The following is a 19894-nucleotide window of genomic DNA, read 5'->3' on the forward strand; positions in this document are numbered from 1 at the left end:
ATCTGCCGAGCCAGGGGAGGTCTCTATTTCCCTGAGACAAATAAATGGAACAATGTTTGCAATGGTGCTTACTAATGTAGGGCTGCACTGATATGCCCTGGCTAGGCATAGGCTTAAGCTGCTCGTGCTGTACACAATTTTACTGTATTGGCACAAGGAAACAGGTAGATCAAATATAGAAAAGACGCTTACACTTAACAGCATCACCAACACTCCCACTGCTGACCGGGCTCTCAGAAGACATGTAGGGTAAGTCAGAGCTAAACAGCAGCACAGAATACGAAGAGCCAAGACAGGGGGCTGTAAACAGACTTCATGGGGCTGCACCCATAAGCAGACATCAAGCTAACTAAAATCAAGCCAGACCATGGATGTTGCCGGACTAGAGAGGTTCAACCTGTTCTAGATTAGATCAAGTGGGAAGGGTTGGTGTTTCTGGAGTGGAAATCCCTAAAATCTGGCCCTGGCCCTGACCTTGAAGACTTCTGCCATGGGATAGGTGCAATGGTGATGCAAGATTCTCAACACTCATCTTGAAATGGCCACCAGGGCAGAGCAGTCAGCAGCCACTTTGAGAGTCACGTTCTTTGTTGTACCACGGTTATGCCAACGCAATGGCCCTTACGTCCACGACTAGCACTGTGTGCACTCCCTCACCTCCGAAGAGCAGAGACTGGCAAGAAGGGTTCCCCTTAGTGCCAGATGTGGCGAGTTTTGTGATGTAGGCACTTAACCACAGAGAAATAGCCTCCTTGCACTTAGGCCACTGAACAGCCGACACGCTTTGGGTCACCATGGAATGCAGGCTGGATTCAGCCCCACACTGAAAGATCCATTGTTCCAGAGTTTCCTCGCCCCGTCTTTGACCCTTCCTCCTGTTGCCCTCTTCGCTTGTGGGACAAACTGGTGCTAAGTTCAGGGTTTTCTGGGAGGTGCAGTGACCTCAGCCCCTGCTGACAGACAGCTAGTGAAGGCATTCCGGCTCAGATCCTCCAAAGATATACTGGTGCCTGACTCCCATTGGTTCCAATGGGCGTTAGGTACCTACATAGGACCTGAGATTCTGGGCCTTGCAGGATAGCCCTCATGGGGCCCCAATCCTCCTGTGAGTTCTGTGCATGCAGACTCCTGAGCTTGTAGTCAGTAGAGCTCCCTGGAGGCTCAGGGTCTGTCCACCTAGAGCTCACAGCAGGATCAGGGCCTGAGCTTACTATTCTCTTCTGGGCCGACACACCCTCTGAAATTGTTTTCTACTGCGAACAGCTTTGCAGATATAAGAGAGACATGAATACACATTAATTGCCTTTTTTGCCATTTCCTCATACCCACCATGAGATTTTAAACCACACTGGAGTTATTTAAATTCAAAAGATACATGAAAAAGGCACAGGGTTTTCCTGTCTTCCAACTCCAAACTAGCTGAATGGAGTCCGTCAAGCGTGAGACATTCCAGAGACAAAAGGGTTAACGTGGCCAACGTTAGCAACTGAAACGTGACTTTTGATTCGAACCCCCCTCCCCAGCCACACCCTCATGGAATACCCTCTGGCAGCCAGCAGAGTAGAGTCTTTTTCCCCTGTGACTTGGTTCAAACACGAGCCCCTTCTGCAGCAACTGAGTGTAGGGAGCCTGGACTCCCCTGCCTTGACAATAATTGGAGATGTCTGCCTGTCCAAAGTGCAGACCACTAAAAGCAAAACCCAGGCCTGTCTCAAGTCTGGTGCACATAAGCACGCAGGCTCGGTCGAGGGAGAAGCTGTGAGAGGCAGGAATGTTTTGAACAGCAATGCAGATTAAGCATGGCACGCGAGACCATGCCAAGCACACAGGACAAGCGGCCCTGTACTGGTACTTCTGTTTCTGAGAAGCAAAAATGGGTTGCAAGCAGCACATTCCAGGGAGGCTGGTGTAGCAGGCACACCCCCGGGAGCGCTGCACGCCCCATAGCACGAGGGTACCCAGCTGGCATGCAACCAGTGCTGGGTTGTGACTCCTAGCGCCAGAGGCTCCCCCGTGGGCCCTCGTGAATAAGGGTGCACGATTCAGGCAAACGCCCCCCATTAGCAGTCACAGGCTGCTCCTGCTGATTACAGTGAGCCAGCAGCAGGGTGCCACCAGGGCCAAGGGGAGTGAGTGGGGTGCAGGGTCCCAAGCTGTACCTGGCCCCAGGATGGCTCTCCATCACCTGGCCCCTGGCTCAGTGGTGTATTGCTCATTTGCCGCCTCCTCCCCCAGGCATTTGGGGGTGCCAGTTCTCCTGCCAAAGACAAAGGGCACTCTGAGACCTGCCTGGCAACTGTCAACTGCGCAGAGCAGCAACACCCTGAGCAGGATGCACTCCAGATAGGGGCAGTGGGCATTGCATGTATCCTGCACAATACGGAATCAATTGGCAAATATCATTAGAACGACCAAGTCTCGCTTTGCTAGAAATTGGGCCTAGTAAGAACAGTCAATGGGAGGAAATGGGCAGGATTGACCCACAGGTCCTGCCCCATGTAACTAGAAGTAAACAGGCCCTTCACACCGGCGACCCAGTGCCTGGCGTTCCATTGTGTGGGAAGAGAAGGAACCACAACCTCCTGCCTGGCACTGCAGGTAGCATACGGGTGACGTGTAAGTGAATTGTATTATAGTAGATCTTCTATTAATTGCTTTTGCATTGCTTTGCGCTGTATTAATTGCTTTAGAATTTATAGTATTTAAGGTTGAAATTGTCCAGTCGTTTTAAAGGCTTGGAAACCTTAAACAACTGTATTAACTGCTTAAAGCTTGCAATATGTAAGAAAGTGGTTACATAGCCTTGGAGTGTCCTGGTTTCCCTTGGATCTAACCACATCGAACCACCCGAGACTGAGGGGCCATGACAACCTACCTGGTCATGGTGCAATGTGAAATCCATTGCAAAGCACCAGCCCACTGCCAGCTTCAGCAGAGAGGGAGTGTGGAGCCGGGATCACCCACACAGCACTAGGGCATCCCTCCAGCTCAGGGCCGAGAACCAACAGGAAGCAGGAAGCTGGCAGCACTACGGCTCACACACTAGCTGCAGGTGAATAAATAAGAGTCCAATAGGCCACCACTCTCCAAGGCCAGCCAGCCAGCACCTTCCGTCAGCCCTAAACTCTAACAGATCCATTAACGGAAGACCTAGGCTTGGGTTCCCTCTGAATCCCCATAGTCCAGAACTCTCTCTCTCATCTGTGTAAACACAAACTTGGATTTTAAAAATGTCAGGGACACGTTTAAAGGAGCCGGCACAGCTCTTCCTCTGAGAGACAGCCAGATTAACATTTATGCATTAAAAAACCCAAACAAACACGTTAACCAAAGCTGCTGAGTGTTCATGCAAGGAGAGACACATTGTGCATGACTCTTCAAAGAACATTGGCAGCAATTTCCTACCCAGAGTAAAATAAATTAATTAATTAACACACATCCTGTTAAACATCATATGAATATTTGGCTCCAGAGAACAATCCGAGAGACAGGCCCTGCGCCTGTTTACCAACAGAGGCTAAGCCAAGAGAGGCAGCCAAAGGGTAGTTGGGATTACAGGTCTCCATGAATTAGATCCTCCAGTTTGTCAGGGGTTCAGTTACTCTCCTTGTGTGCAGGTACAAGTCTATCTGCCAGGGAAAGGCACATTTTGTTGACTTTAATGTGCCTAAGTAATGATAATACAGCTGTTCACAAGCGGTGAGTCCCTACAACGCCCATAGGAGAAGGGTGGTCACACAGTATGCTGCATGGGGGGAAGGGGAGGGAAATGAGCCAGAGAGAAGTGCAGGAATCTGGCCAAGGCCGCGGAACAAGGCTTAGCCTTCAGCATCCCTGTCAGACACAGAGGCAGAGGCTCATCTAGCCACACACACACGGTGGCACTAAAGCTTCTGACTTTCCATCAACTCCAACCGCCATCCATCACTGAAAACTCCCCAGCAATGGGCTCCCAGCCAGGCACCAGGTGCACTTTTTCAGGGAGTGGCTGCACGTTCTATTGCCTCATGTCCCCGTCTGGGCATATTTTGCATCTTGTAAAATAAACTGCAAAATGGAGGGTGGATGGGTGGAAATGGGTCTTGGCAGATTAAAACCGTTCCTTCCAGATCTGCCTGGGCTGGATCTCCACTCAAAAGCCACTACTGGGACCTCCACAGTCACAAGGACATCCTCCCAGATGGGCAGAAGGAACATGCTGGAACAAATATTTGCTCATCAAAGCACCCACAAATATTCAGAGGTGCATCTCAGCCAGAGAAGATGGTACCATTCCAGGATGAAGTAGCCCCTTGGCATGGAACAATGGCGCTCTCAAACACTGCCTCGTAGCTACAGAACAAGATCTCCCCAGCCAGGAAAATGGTTCCTGGAGTATTTGCACATCGCAGGAGCGTGTGTGGAGGAAGTGGGGCCCTGGTTCCACTCACACGGGTGTGGAGGAGTGCACAGGTGTGCGTGCACAGGTGTGCGAGTGTCCACCTGGGACCAGGACAATCGATATACACAGGGCACAGTGGGCACCAGACTGCTCATCTAGAGGAAAAAGGTTTATACCTGTGCAAGGATTAGGGCTCCTGATGAAGCGTTTGTATGGGCACAGGCCTGCCCTTGTCTGGATTTCGTCTCTGCAGCATGGTGGAATGGAACCTGCACACTGAGGTGCTAGCCATCGTTCCCAGGAGAAGAGCCCCTCTCTCACAGTCTGCAGTTTGCACCTGACGCGTGCCGATAAAGCCAGCAGCACAAAAATCATCTTTCGAGATTTCATTTGCTTTCGGCAATTACCAAAGGCACAGCCTGCCAGGAGCCGAGCGTCCGCAGCTACCAAGAGCTGACACTACTCAACTCAGCACCTCCCAGGATCAGAGCCCAAGTATCAGTGTTGCTGGCTGAAACCCCATAGCAAACGGTCTGTTTCGGTGGTCTAGGGTCCCTCTGCTGGGAGGCGGGAGTGGCTGTATCAGCACTTTGAAATTAAATTCTGTGCCCGAAGCCAGTCAGTTTCAGCGGGGCTCAGGGGTTCTTCCATTCAATGGCTGGTTCTTTTCCTGCCAGGGACTTGCACCCAGAGTCCTTTCATGCTGGCACCAAACCCATTCTTGGGCCCTTGCAAAGCAAGTGAACCCCTGGCAGCAGCCCTTGCTTTCTAGCAGGCACATTACTTTAGGCAGGCTTCTAAAAATGCATTTGCATGGATTTGTACTTAACTAATAAAACGCAGCACCGAAAGGGGGGTCACAGCACGCGCCAGAGCTGGGACACACGACACTGCGGCCATGCCTGCCGCTTCTCTCACCACAAGGTGGGCAAGCAGTGCTTAGACCAGGGCTACTCCGCTTTGGAAGCCCCGGGGGCCACAATGATACTCACAGCACATGCCCAGGGCTGCCACTTAAGTGTGGTTGCATAGACATGCAAATATATATGCAAATCTATGCAAATAGCTTCTTTCACACTGACGGGCATGATACAAAGATGAAGGCAAGACGACACAACACGCAGGCCCCTTTGAAGTCCGTTCTGCTGATATTAATAAAATGCAACATTTCCCCCATTTCCACCCCAGGACAGCACTTGGAATGAGCAATGCCAGTCCAGGAATGTAACTAGTAAAACGCATCTCAACCGACAGCCGTTCTATTGACTCCTTTTTGGCTCCCATTCACAGGCCACTTGTTGAGTCCTGCGTAAACCCAAACTGCACTGCAGGCCGCTGGGGTGTCGAAGGGGTTTTGCTCGGGAGGCTTCAGGCAGGCTGCTGAAGCGCTCTGTGGGACTGGTTTGTGGCCTGTTTGGAGAGGTCACCAGTCTGGGGGCTGTAAGGAGCCCCGGGTTTGAGCAATTCGCCCTGAGCGGACGCCCTCAGCTATGCCCGGACACAGCCCGGTCCGTCACAGTCATAAAAGTGATAGTTGCTCCAGACTGACACACAAGCCTGTGTTTTCCCTGGTTCCAAGGAACTACGCAGCTGGAAGGGCTTGCTTTGCTTTTTCTTTTCAATGTTTCTTTGTCAAGATCAGAACCAGACAGGCTATTGAACATAATTAGAAGTGTGAACACTCCTAACCTGCATCTCCATTTTACTAGGCCAGCTACACCACTCCATGAGATTTGCATCTTTCTGTATTCAGATTCCGTACTGCAGAAAGCGTGGTTTACACAGACGTGGGCATGGAGCTCACGTAGTCTGGGCCTCCTCTGGAGGTGCCTTGTACATTCTGTGCATAAACTTAACCCTGTTTGTTTGCATCTGGTCTAAGGGCGGCTGCTGGGTCAAACCCCAGGCAAATGGAAGTTTTGTCAGCAGTGGATTTGGCACTTGCTTGTATTTGTTGATGCACCACCCCACGGCTCACATTTTGTTAACTAAAAGTTTTCACATAACTCAAGAGCAGATAAACTGCAGCTGCATTTTTCTGCTGACCTGAAATGGCTTCCGCTTTTATCCTGGCTTCAAGCTAAAGGCCAAGAAGGGGATTATTCAAACCCCTATATCTCACTGTGTTCATACAGTTACACACTCAGGGCTATGTCAGTGCCACAATGAGACTTGGAACTGTACAAAACCCAAAAATCCACAGTTACAATTCACAGAGCAGCTTTTCTCCGTGTGCCAGAATGCAATCGGCAGCATCCTGCGTCTGCTGGAACTCAGGGGCTGGGATAGGTCATGAAGTGAGGTCTTGACATGCAACTTCTTTCTAGCGCATCCTCTTTCTCGTGCAATAGATTAGCAGATGGGCACACTCCCATTATGTCCCCTCTGGGGACAGATGTTATCTTTCCCTCGCTCCCATCTGCTTTCTCTCATTCTGTCTTTTTTCCTTTCGTTTTGTCCCTGTCTGGTTTTGTGGCTGCCTTTCTCTGTTCCCCACCACAGGCAGGAAGGCTGCATGCTGCTTGGGCTGGCTTTGTGCAGCCAGATCACCCCTGCTCCTGCAGCTTAGCTCCATAGCATGGGAGCCCAGAAGCAGGAGCCTTACCCTACAATGCTATAACATGGGCTGATCCTGCCATCTGCTAGAATGGCAAGATTGAGGATAGAGGGTGGGCGGTTTTCAAAGAGCTCCAGCCATAGAGTTGCACTGGGGACGGGTCAAACTGTCTCCAGCCCCATTTTCTTCCATGACTCTGGATCCCCGATGCGCTGAGGCCCTCTCGGTGCCCGCCCCATGTGGAGAGCAGCAGCCCAAGTGCGAGGAGAGACACAGCCTGGAGGACAGCAGCCAAGGCTGCCAGGGGTGCACACGAGAAATGCTGCAGCAGTGCTGACGGGGAGTTTGCAGGCGTAAAACCTCTGGCAGAGATGCCCAGGTTACAGTTAAGGCAAATGGGAGGTAGGAGCAGAGGAAGGAGAGAAAGTCTCTGAACGAGGGTGACAGGAGGAGCAAGCCTGGACCTTGAGACCGAGGGAGAGGGCTAGAGTTTTACCAACACAAGTCGGATTGACAAACCAAGGGCTACATAGCGTCTCCTGCCTGGTGCAGAGCGCCCCCAACTGCGCCAGTGGGGGGAAGGCCCACCGCCCTGTCACAAGAAGCGCTCAGCACTGGGTGAGGTCTGGCCCCACATCAAATCCGCTGTTGGCCTGTGTCCACTAGAAAGCAGGCTGCATGGCTACGCAGATGGTTGTGCCACTGCAAGGAAGGTGTCTAGGTAGCCGGGAAGATGCGTTGCACAGTGCCGCCTAGTGGGGAGAAGTGACCGTTGCATGGAAGAGCTGCTACAGAACAGAGAGTGGATGCCAAACTGCCCACGAAATGCTGTGGTGTCAAACCTTTTCCCTCGGCCCAGGTGAAGGAAACTGTTGATGTCCACAACCCAGCATAATGCAACTAGAGTGTGGGCTCAGGGGTGGGGCTGAGAGCTTTGGGGTACAAGAGGAGGCTCTGGCTTGGGGGGCAGGCAGGGCTGGGGCAGAAGGGGCTTATCTTCCGCAGTTCCTGATCAGCAGAGTATTGAGGGTGCTAAGACCAGACCATGCTGAACCCCAGAAGCAGCCTGCAGCAGGTTCCTGGCCAACAGGAGTGCGGAGCTAGTGCTCAGGGCAAGGGCAGTGCACAGAGACCTGCACGCTCTCCCGCTCACACCTAGGGGCCAGGCCTGCTGCCGGCCACAGCACAGTCTGCCTTAGTACCCCACCGGTCACCTGAACCCCCTGCAGCAATGAGACCCAGTGCCCGACATCCCACCAGCCAGCACTGAGCCACAACCCTACGCTTGAAGGCTGCTGCCCTGGTAAGTCTGTTAGGGTCTGTCTACACTACCACCCTAGTTCGAACTAGGGTGGTTAATGTAGGCAACCGAAGTTGCAAATGAAGCCCGGGATTTGAATTTCCCGGGCTTCATTTGCACCTTGCCGGCCGCCGCCATTTTTAAATGTCCGCTAGTTTGGACTCCGTGCCCGCGGCTACACGCAGCATGGACTAGGTAGTTCGGACTAGGCTTCCTATTCCGAACTACCGGTACACCTCGTTCCACGAGGGTTTTTAAATGTATCCTTTGGTATATATGGTTGTGACTATTTTCTTCCACTATTTGATCTGAGGAAGTGGGTCTGGCCCACGAAAGCTCATCACCTAATAAACCATCTTGTTAGTCTTTAAAGTGCTACATAGTCCTGCATTTTGCTTCTTTCTGGCCTGGCGCTGTAGTGGAATACAGGAACAGTTCTAGGGTGCAGGCAAATTAATAACCGGCCAAGAGGATGCCTGCTCTGCCCGGGAGACACATAGGAATGACCTCCACCTGAGAGAGCTGTAACACAGCAAATCGGCTGAGCCCAGTAGGCTCCCTTCTAGCTCACCTGGTTCCAGAGGGTCCTGAGAGGTGCTCGGAGCAGTTTGTAGGACACAAGTCATCCGGTCGGGTGAATCCATTTAACTGGTTGCTCTTGCTCTAGTGTCTGGCGACCGGGGGGAGGCTCAGAGGCCTCGGCCACACTATGCTGACAGGTTACATGCACACCTCTGCTAAACGTAAGAAGGCCTTAAGCAAACCTTCCTCTCCAGCAGGAATTAAGGCCACATCCAGTTATTTACAGTAAGGGCTTAATTACAGAGCGAATGGAGACAATGTGCTTTCCTCTTAAGGAGCAACCAATCTAAGCTACCCTCTCCTTCCCTCCCTCCAGAAGGCAGCACTGTTTTCAGCCAAGCTGTTTGAGAGGTATGCTAAACAAGGCAGCTACTGCTTCCCAGCCCATGTCTCCTCCCATTCATGCCTCCTCTCACACTGTCCTCTATGCCAGCTAGTCTCCCAGAAAGACCCCCTCTGGGGAACTGCCTCTGGATCCTGTCCTGTGCAGTCTCAGCTCCTGAGGAAGGGACTGTGCCGGTGCATGCGTGAATACAGCTCATCGCAATGCATACCAATGATACAGCTGTAGTATTACTAAGCTAGAGGTCTTCACACAGGCAAGACTCCCAGTTAAGCCAATGGAGATTTGCACAAGAAAGGACAGAGTTGAAGCTGGATGCTCCATATTCCCCGTCATTTCCGTTAGCTGAAGGTAGCTACAAACCAAACTTTAGACTGAAGAGCTAAATGGTCTTAGTGTTAAGGACACTTATCACAATGTGGCCTCATCTCAAAGTAAAATTGTTACCCTTCCCCCCGGCCCGAAATCATTTTGGAGCGAACTGCAAAACACCTCCCTGCAGAGTGATGAAAATCCTTCACTGAGCGAGACACCACTGGAGACACACACGGACAAAGGGCAAGGGAGGAAGAGAAAGTGTAAGCACCCCTGGCTCTGACCATCATCAAACAAGAGCCAATGGCTCTGGCCTGTGCCGTTTGGTTGGTGTGGTGCCAGGGTTAGAAGAGCGACCAGTCTGGATGAGACCAATGTGCGGAGCGACACTTAATACCCAAAGACCTCGGGAACGAAGTCACATTAATGGAATCAGCGCCTGGACTCCCTTAGCCGGGGAAGGGGCAGAAACGGGTGTTACGTAGCATTTTCAGAACTGGGAGAGAGCAGATGCCTGGGGGAGCTGGGTAGAAAGAAGAGGAGCATGGGAGCTGGGCGGGGGAGGTGAAGGAAGGACGAGCGGCACCCAAGCCTCAAACTTCCACAAGATGCTAGCGGGTGGGAGGAGGAGGAGGAGATGTTGACATGGTGGGGTGGAGCAATGTTACCAGCAGGGACAGGACAGGTGCGAGTGGCTCTGCCCCTCTAGAGCCTGCACACAAGGCTGTAAGTCCACCATTGCTGAAGCTGTCTGCCCTCCAGTATCACCTCACTGAAACCCAGGAATGAACAGTGCCGGGAACAGAGATGTCTTTTGCTTGTATTAGTCATAGCCCATTGTCACAAATGTAACCACTTCCCTTCAGATACTGAGCCTTTGGCTCCTACGCTGTGCCTACAATAGGCTGCAGTGACACCTTAACTATGCCTGGCGTCCCATTCATTGAGAGTTTTCTTTTAGATAACAAAAAGGCAGATCAATATGAAGTACCATCCCTTGCAGGGAGGCCCATGTAACTCATTTACACAAGATACTGTCTCAATGAATGGATTATGACTCGTCACTTGCTTCACACTGCAAGATCCTAGCCTACTACATATTTACTTAAGACTTCTCTATACATAGGGTTGTTCTGGGATAAACTGTCAACAACCTGTTCCAGAATAAGTGCCTTTTTCCAAATGTAGCTTACTCCACTTCTCCGGAATTTCATCAAGGTACAGAATTAGTCGTCAACACTATCTTCTCCTGTCATCTCTAAATATGCAAAAGGACTACTAAATGTTTCTGCTCCGTTCATTTAAAAGAGCAAACTTACATGAAGCATGAGAAACTAGTTTTCAGAAGCAAACGACATTTGCAGGGGAGAAAAGTTTTATTGTAGAGCTATCATAACTATTCTTCCCATTTCAACAGGCAACCTGGGTACCAAGACAAATGTAAGAGGGTCCATTGCTCATACCTCTGAAAACCGATCTTTAGACAGTACAGATGGAAAGAGTATTTCTGATAGACGTAGGGCTCTAAGTGAGGAAAAGGAAGCAGTGGAACAGGGGAAATACAGGTCCTGCAGCTGTAGAGCAGAATGCATTGGTAGACTACGGGGGAAGTTTTCTACAAGGCCATAGGTCATATAGAACTCAGGACATATTACATTTGAACACTGTCTTATGGCAACTCTCCAGAGCTCAGTGTAGATTTCAGCTTCTGAATGTAGCTCAATAACAGCGGCAGTAAAAAAGCAATTTCCTGAGAAACGGGAAGGTTTCCTAGCCTCAGAAGGAATAGACACACAGCAACATTACTAGTCTGACATCTGCTATACGTAAATACTTTGCCAAGGCATCCCCTGGCTACTTCAGTGTTCCACAATAACAACTTGTACATTTGGTGCAGTTCAAACCTTAGGAATATGACAAGTCCACCTGAGTCATGACCCAATTTTTGTATTTTAGGAAAAAGCGTCCTTTTGTTGTAGAAATTTCATCGTTTCTCTAGTTTTTTGTACTTGGCTTCTGCAGAAGAAAGAGAGAATGGTTATTCGAACTGAGAGGAGAACTAACAGATCCAACCCTGTAAACTGTTGCGTATTCTAGACTCCCCTTGACTTCAGAGTCACAAGAGGCACTTCAGACAGTTTTTCAAAGGTATTTAGGCACTTATCGTTGCAAGCGGGTGCTTTTAAAATGAACCACTAGGTGGATCGCTCCTATGGAAATCAAAGGGATTTATGCACATACTCTCCTTGGATATCTGGTGGAATTTTTATCTGCATCTTTAGGCACCAGATACCTGATCACTTTGGTGCCTTACAGAATCAGGTGGTGTTAATAATTACATTGCAACAATACCCACACTTCAGTAAGCCTTGACATAAGGCCTGCTACTTTTAATATACCCAAGTTACTATATGCTTCTTGCTGTTCCCAGTATACATCTATTACCCAGCTTCCTGAAAGGAGGACACTCACAGATAGGGACATACAATCCTATTCCTTGTTTAACTGGTTCAAGGGGAGGGTGAGTGGGGTGCGGGTATGTGCAATGGCCCTCCTGCCTGCCCCTGGGCTGGAGCAAACCCTTCTCTCTGCAGGCAAGGGCTCCAGCCCGGCCAGAGCAGCCCCTGTCTGCAGCGGGCCTCCCACAGGGCTGGAACAATCCCCTGCCTGTGGCAGGCAGGGAGCTGCTTCAGCCTCTCCCTGCTTCAGCCCCACCGGTAAACCAATTAACCATTCACATCCCTACTCACATACTGCATCTTCAGAGTTCCCACATGGACCAGTGAAACCCTCTATGAAAAGGACGCCTGGCTTCTTCCAGCTACCTTGTATACCAGGCTATCCTGCTCAACAGTAACAACACTGGAAAATGGTTACCCAGTTTTTTCGAATAGGCATCCAGCTTGTAGGCTGCCTGCTCAAGAGCTGCCACCTGCTCTTCTATCAGGTTGATTTGTTCCAGATATGGCTGAAGACCAGCATCTTAAAAAGGGAAAGAAACCAGATCAATCCATTCTTACTCATTCACTTACTGGTCACAGAGGGAACAGTTCAGACCTAAAACCAAGAGCTTCTCAGAAGGTGGTTTGGCAGAATATTTTACAGATGACAAAAAGAACAAGTGTCTGGAGATCAAGTTGTAAGTATAATACAAAATTGAAACTATACACCAAACTACAACAAAAAAAAATGGAATTAAATCAATGTAAGTATCTTCTCTTCAAATTTTCTGTTTCTAGTTTATTTGCTTTCAGCAGATTAAGTATGTAGCTCAGTTACATGAATGAAAGTAAAACCAATTTAATTATAGGCTTTGTAAGAACTACAGTATGTCGTTTTATAAATGGTATACAAAGACAGACAAGTGCACAATTTTTATCATGCACTTTACACATAGATCCTTGAAATCTCCATCTTTCAGCAGCAATCTAGCAGGACTGATTCATCATCTTCACTGATGTTGAATTGCAAAGCTATTTTAGAAGGTTGGAAAACAAGCTCACCTGTACATTTCATTAACATAACCCATATCTGTGATAGGAGGTACATTACCAAGTGTTACACCAATACGGATTTTGAAGACCCATTAAAGTGCTTCCTAAAAAGCCATCCAAACCTTAGAAAGAAACATTCACTCTTACAGCTACTCAATAAAAAAACATTATTAGGGCTCTTGAAAGGTAGATAAGCACATATCCTGGGCCAAGGTATTCACAATGGTGATACAAAGCATCAATATGGCTATAATATGGTTTCCTTTAGGTGAGAAATCACTATTTAATATCTCTCTCTCTCTCTCTCTCTCCCCCCCCCCCCCACACACACCCTTACATTTTTTTTCCTTTACCGTATCTTATGCATAAACTAAGTAGCTGAAATAACTAGTTGGGAAAATAATACTGAAGAAGGGCAAAATATTTCAGTGGATTAAATCTTTTTATCCCTATGTCCCATTGATGTAAATATTATTGCCCCAATGTACAGATGAGAACAGCGATCAAAGTCTGTGAAATCTTGAGTTGGATCAGACACTAATTTGGCCCAATGCCACAGAGGGACTCTGACAGAGCTGGGAACGCAATCTAGGTTTCCTGGCTCCACTTCTGTTAGTTAATCACAAAACCATCCTTCATCTCCCACACAAAAGCAAAGGGAAGAGGATTAGTACTATTCAGAGAGCTCCATTCATTTAACCATCAACTTCAAATGAAACTTATTCTAGGACTTATCACATATTCTAGGCACACACAACCTTTATAGAGTCTCTCTCCTTCAGACATTAATGGGAGTTTGAACTATAGGCCCCTAGATGCTTCATTTACTGTCTAACATTTACTTACTATAGTCATTCCTGATTTGTTTTTACTTACACTTTTGATTTAGGTCTTTCAGGTTTCGACTAATGTTTACGGCAATATCTTTCATTTCCAGATATTTCAAGCTAGTCAGCTTGTTCATGTTTTCCAGAAGTTTGTAGTCTTCACTGGTGGCTTTAGAAAACATAGAAAATATGTACATCTTTATTAAAACTACTAGCAGAATTTAGAATCTATGTGCATGCTGCTCTGAGCTGAAGAGTCACTGGTCACATGAGAATGGCAGCCCAGCTCAGTTCCAAAGTCAGCTTTGGTACAGTTATGAGGAAGCAATAGGATGTTTATAGGTCACCCTTGTTCTGTGTCTGTTCCCGCCTCACCTGGGGCTTGTCTATCCGAACACTTAGGTCAACGTAATATGGTAGTATAGACTTGCTCTAACTTATGTCAACATATAGCTACCACAGTAATTACATTGCTTTTGAATGTCCACACTATGTTCCTTGTCATCTGAAGAAGTGGGTTTTGCCCACAAAAGCTCATGATCCCATCTATATGTTTTGTTAGTCTTTAAGGTGCTGCTAGGCTATAGGTTGTTTTTTAAGTTTTTCTTGTGCTCCTTGTGTTAGCCGTGCACATCCTCACCAGGAGTGCTTGTACTGACTAGACTGTCAGTTTGGGACATTGTGGGATGGCTTCTGAAAAGCAGCAACAGTCAATATAAGCAATGCCATGTCTACACTGACACTGATCGGCCTAACAACATTAATCTAAGCACTATGCTTCTTGTGCAGGTGGAGTTAAGTCGAAGAAGTGGGCCAGTTACATCAGCCAGAGCTATACTTTAGTGTAGACACTTAGGCTGTGTCTAGACTGAATCTCTCTGCCGACAGAGGGATGCAAATCAAGCACTTTGGAAGTGCAAATGAGCCCGCGAGTGAGTACAGGATCTGCCAAAAAAGCTCTGTGCTGTCGGCAGAACTGCGGCTACACTTGACTTTCACTTTTGACACTGATCCTGACCCGCACAGCGTAGGAACGTGAGTATGCAAATGAAGTCCGGTCAGAGGGATGCAGTCTACACGCAGCCTTACAGAGTTAGGGAGTAGATTAAAGCACACTAGGGAACTTTTAGCACATGGCAGCAGAGTCCACATAGGCATTTAGTGCATGGCAAGCAAAAGTGAAATAGATTTACATCTCAACTTGCTACAAACCGTATAGACTAGCTCTCAGAAGATGAAATAGTTAGCTTGATTCATTACCATACCAAAAACTTTTTGAAAGATTAAGTCATGTTAATCTGGGGACTTCTTTAGCTTTACATTCAGATGCTCAGACTTTCTACCTCAATGCATGATCCAAGTGACAGCCATCTAACTGTCCATGTGACCTGCTGACAGATAACATGAGTTAACAGTTCACTAGAATACTTAGTCCTCTTTGAAACAGGGCTAGCTCAAAGCACATTAACAAACTATTAATGCACATCAGCAGTTTGGACATGGACAGTTAGACTGGCACAGGCTAGTGCAAGATAGAGTCACAACCTTACTTGCTAAGACCTACTTACTTCTGTAGATAATACCACTGCTAAATTATATTAAGGTCACTTTAATTTTTCCCACACATGAGGCTGAATGCAGTTTAACTAACCCACTTTTAATTCACACTTTTAAATAATTTAGATTAATTTTCCTGAGTGTTCCTGTAAAGACAAGCCCTAAAACAAAAAGCAAAAGCACAATTCTTTTTTGAACAGTTTACCTCCATGCTAGCCAGTTAGTTCCACAGCTGGACTTACCTGTCAGTTCACCTGTTAAGTAAGTGGCCATTTTGCTGAACATATCCTTGCAAAGCTCATTGATATCTGCTTCTGCTGGTTCCTTAGCTTCCTCTGCCGTCTCCACAGCAGGATCCTCTAATCGTGTTATAAATGAACAACACAAGATGTAAGGAAAAGTCAGTCAAAAACTGAAATATGCACAAGATTGTAAAAACAGTACAGATCTTTTTGTTACATTGATTTTCAACAGATTTTAGATTAATAGACAAATAACCCATAAAATTATCTGTAAAACAGCATAAAGTTCATTTAACAGCTTGATTTTAAATCAATACATATTTTATCTATTTCAGGGGTGGGCCTATTATTACTAAGGCAAAAATTAATCTTGGTAAAGATTGGATGATGTGACGAAAATGAGTTCAAGAAAGTTCTTTGAGTTCAACCACTTCTGTTGGCTGTACCTCCTGTCATTTATTTTTTCCATCTTTGATCACTGATTGAGAACTATTTCCTCTGCACCTTTCAGAAGGTGCTGCAACAGTCCCCCAGTTATGTCCACTACACTTTTGCTTCTCCTTCAAATCCCTTTCTTCCTGTTCTTCTCCACTGCTTCGCCTGTGTATTACTATTCTGTACTGTATTTGCTTGTCTTTTCTTCACAGGGCTCAATCCTGAGAGATGCCCAAGAACTCATACCTCCAACTGACTTCACTAGGAACTGAAAGCATTTAGCAACTCCCTGGGAGAGCTTGGCATCCTGCAGGATCAGGCATGTTGGAGCAGGGAACTGGACTTACTCTGTGCTTGGCACAGCGTGATGATAATTTGTCTGTTATATAAGTCTCAGAGGGATACCCATTTTAGTCTGTATCTGCAAAAACATCGAGGAGTCCTGTGGTACTTAGAGACCAGCAGATTTATTAGGGCATCTCCTTTCATGGATAAAACCCACTTCATCATATGAATTGGAGTGGGAGTTACAGACGCAGGAGTATAGGGATGTAGAAGCTCTTTACGCCAATATTCCACGACTACAAGCTGTCATGAACAGTATCTCCAATGAGGCTACTATAACCTGGTGGCAGAGCTGTGTGACTTTGTCCTCACCCTCAACCATTTCTGATATGGGGACAATTTAAACCTTCATGTGAGCAGCACTGCTAAGGAGACTCGCAATATGCCAACATTTTTATGGCTAACCTTGAACTATATTTTCTCAGCTCTTGTCCCCTAGCACCTTTCCTCTACTTATGCTATAACGAGGACATCTTTATCACATGGACCCACAGGATGGAGACCCTTGAAGAATTCCACAGGGATTTCAACAATTTCCACCCCACTATCAACCTCGGCCTGGAACAATCCACACAAGAGATCTACTTCCTGTTCACTATAGTACAAAAAAAATGATGATCACATAAACACCACCCTATACCAGAAGCCTACTCACTGCTATTCTTACCTACATGCCTCTAGTTTCCATCCAGGACAAGCGACAAAGAGTCCTGTGGCACTAACAGATGTATTGGAGCATAAGCTTTCGTGGGCAAAGACCCACTTTGTCAGATGCAGGACACATCACACTATCCACTGTCTACAGCCAAGCCCTAAGATACAACCGGATTTACTCCAATCCCTCAGACAGAGGCAAACACCTACAAGATCTTTATGGGGCATTCTTCAAACTTGACTCTCCACCTGGGGAAGTGAAGAAACAGATTGACAGAGCCAGATTAGTATCCAGACGTCACCTGCATCAGAACAGGCCCAATAAGGAAAATAACAGAGCACTACTGGTTGTCACCTACAGTTCCCAAGTAAAACCGCTTCAGGGCATCATTGACAATCTACAACTTGTCCTGGAAAATGATCCCTCCTTCTCACAGCCTGTGGCAAACAAGCTAGTCCTCACCTACAGACAACCCCCAACCTGAAGCAAATACTCATCAGCAGTCTCACACTACACCACAGATACACTTACCCAAGAACCTACCACTGCAACAAATCCCACTGACTACTCTGTCCACACATCTATACAAGCGACACCATCACAGAACATAACTACATAAGCCACACCATCAGGGGCTCATCCACCTGCACATTCACTAATGTGCCATGCCATCAAGTGCCAGCAATGCCTGGCTGCCATGTACACAGGCCAAACTAGAGTGTCTCTGCGCCAAAGGATAAATGGACACTAATCAGACATCAGGAATGGTAACACACATAAACCTGTATTAAGGGAACACTAACTTCCCTGGACATTCAGTCATGGATTTGAAAGTAGCTATCCTTCAACAAAAGAATTTCAAAAACCAGTTACAAAGGGAGACAGATGAACTGGAATTCATTTGCAAATTTAACACTATCATCTTAAGACTGAATAAGGATCTCTACTGGTTAACAAAGTACAAAGGCAATTTCTTTCTCTGAATATTCACAGCTCCAGACCAAATGCTGTGAATGACCCACTTCCACTCTGACTTCATCTGATGAAGCAGGTTTTGCCCATGAAAGCATACGCCCTAAGAAACCTCTTAGTCTCTAAGGTGCCACAGAATTCCTCCTTGTTTCTGCTCTGTAGGTAGTCAGTAAGCATCAGTTCCTTCTGCAAAGAACTATCGCAACATAGCTAGGTGGGGAGAGCTTGATAGGAGTAGGGATGTCAGCGACTACTTGACTACAGGTTGGTCAAGTAGGAACTCAACTCGTGGCTCCCCCCCACTTGCTGCCTCTATCAGAGAGAGGCAGCAAGGGGAGGGAGGGAGAGAATGAGCCAGCGCTGGGGGAAGTCGGCTTAAGAGCTGGTTCCCCCCAGCACCGTGTCCGCAGGGGGCAGGGGAGGCAGAGGCACAGTGGAAAAAGGGCACAAGTGGGGACTCAAACAGTTGTGACACTACCTGCTCCTGCTGGTCCCAACTGCGGCTCCTCTGCCTTGGAAACATACAAGAGCCTGCGGTGGCCCCTGTGCATTTCAAAGGGGAGATGCAGCGGGGCAGCGAGCGCCCCCTTATCGCCCAATCGACGGAAATTCCCTCAACTACTGGATTAGCTGATTAATTGCAATGTAACATCCCAGACAGCACAACCCACAGGCTCGGGGAGCCCCTCCCGCCCCCCAGCCAGGCGCCTTGGCCCAGGAGCGGGGCCACTTGGTCTGTGGGGCCAGAGACTAACACGCCAGCTTCCCTGGGCTGGAGCCCCCTTCGCCCCGGCCCCCCCACTCCCTGCCCCCCAGCCGCGCCCCGCGGCCCCGCCCCGCCCCCCCCACTCCCTGCCCCCCAGCCGCGCCCCCCGGCCCCGCCCGCGCCCCCCACTCCCTGCCCCCCAGGCCACGCCCCCGGCCCCGCCCGCGCCCCCCACTCCCTGCCCCCCAGCCGCGCCCCCCGGCCCCGCCCCGCCCCCACACTCCCTGCCCCCCAGCCGCGCCCCCCGGCCCCGCCCCGGCCCCCCCCGCCCCCCCACTCCCTGCCCCCCCAGCCGCGCCCCCCGGCCCCGCCCGCGCCCCCCACTCCCTGCCCCCCCAGCCGCGCCCCCCGGCCCCGCCCCGCCCCCCCACTCCCTGCCCCCCAGCCGCGCCCCCGGCCCCGCCCGCGCCCCCCACTCCCTGCCCCCCAGCCGCGCCCCCCGGCCCCGCCCGCGCCCCCCACTCCCTGCCCCCCCAGCCCCCCCACTCCCTGCCCCCCCGGCCGCGCCCCCCGGCCCCGCCCGCGCCCCCCACTCCCTGCCCCCCCGGCCGCGCTCCCCCGGCCCCCCTTACGCTTGGCTCCTTGCACCCGGGCCTCCGGCGGCCCCTCGGCGGCGGTGGCGGTTGCCATGGCGACCGACCCCCCCTCCAGTAGGACCAGACCCGGCCGTTTCCGCGTTCCCCCGCCCTCGCCGAGCGCGCGCCCAGCCCATGCCCCTTACTGCGCAGGCGCGGGCCCTGGCAGCTCGTCGCGCGACTGCGAGGCGTGTGGCGCCCGGCTTCTGCGAGGAGCGGAGGCCGGTGGCGAGCGCCCCCGTGCGGGGCGGGTGTGCTACTGCCCCTTGGCGTCCCCCAGCTCCCTGCCCCGCGCAGTCCAGCATTGGAGCGCACCCGGCCGGGGCTCTGCATCGCGGGGTGCGCCCGCCCAGCGCCCTAGGCACCGCCACACCACTGGCATCTGGAGACAACCAATTTCGCTTCCTTATCTCTGCGCTATTTACACCCCAAAGTGTCATCGCCCGCACGGCTGCAATGAAGTTGTTTCAACAAATGTGTTGCAATGGCAGAAAAAAAATGGTGTGTCTGAAAACTGTAGGTACTGGGGGTACTTATGTGTGTAGATA

The 19894-nt window shown here is 49.5% G+C and overlaps 1 protein-coding gene across 2 annotated transcripts; it reads right to left on the reverse strand.

The window, feature by feature from the left end:
• Window positions 1-10835: 10835 nt before the first annotated feature.
• BLOC1S2 (biogenesis of lysosomal organelles complex 1 subunit 2) lies at window positions 10836-19507 on the reverse strand. Of its 2 annotated transcripts, none has more exons than XM_075934606.2 (5): window positions 19344-19507; window positions 15599-15715; window positions 13849-13968; window positions 12356-12460; window positions 10836-11494 (listed from the first exon to the last, which is right to left on the reverse strand). In XM_075934606.2, exons 1-5 carry the CDS (start codon window positions 19399-19401, stop codon window positions 11463-11465), a joined length of 432 nt encoding a protein of 143 aa, XP_075790721.1. In that variant the 5' UTR covers window positions 19402-19507; the 3' UTR covers window positions 10836-11462. The 2 variants fall into 2 exon arrangements, with proteins under 2 accessions (XP_075790721.1, XP_089636131.1); XM_089780005.1 differs by lacking the exon at window positions 19344-19507 and adding an exon at window positions 18484-18645.
• Between the last annotated feature and the right edge of the window lie 387 nt (window positions 19508-19894).

The sequence above is a fragment of the Pelodiscus sinensis genome, chromosome 8 (assembly GCF_052426305.1).
Source record: "Pelodiscus sinensis isolate ZL-2025 chromosome 8, ASM5242630v1, whole genome shotgun sequence".
Lineage (NCBI taxonomy): Eukaryota > Metazoa > Chordata > Testudines > Trionychidae > Pelodiscus > Pelodiscus sinensis.

Excerpts from the sequence above, each read along its gene's own strand:
- BLOC1S2 (XM_089780005.1), bottom strand. The coding sequence starts at position 18,556 with ATGCACAGGGGCCACCGCAGGCTCTTGTATGTTTCCAAGGCAGAGGAG. Across the intron at positions 13,969-15,598 it reads CTTAACAGGTGAACTGACAG|CCACCAGTGAAGACTACAAA; the intron begins GTAAGTCCAGCT and ends TGTTTTCTAAAG. Across the intron at positions 11,495-12,355 it reads TGCCTATTCGAAAAAACTGG|AAGCCAAGTACAAAAAACTA; the intron begins GTAACCATTTTC and ends TTTCTTCTGCAG.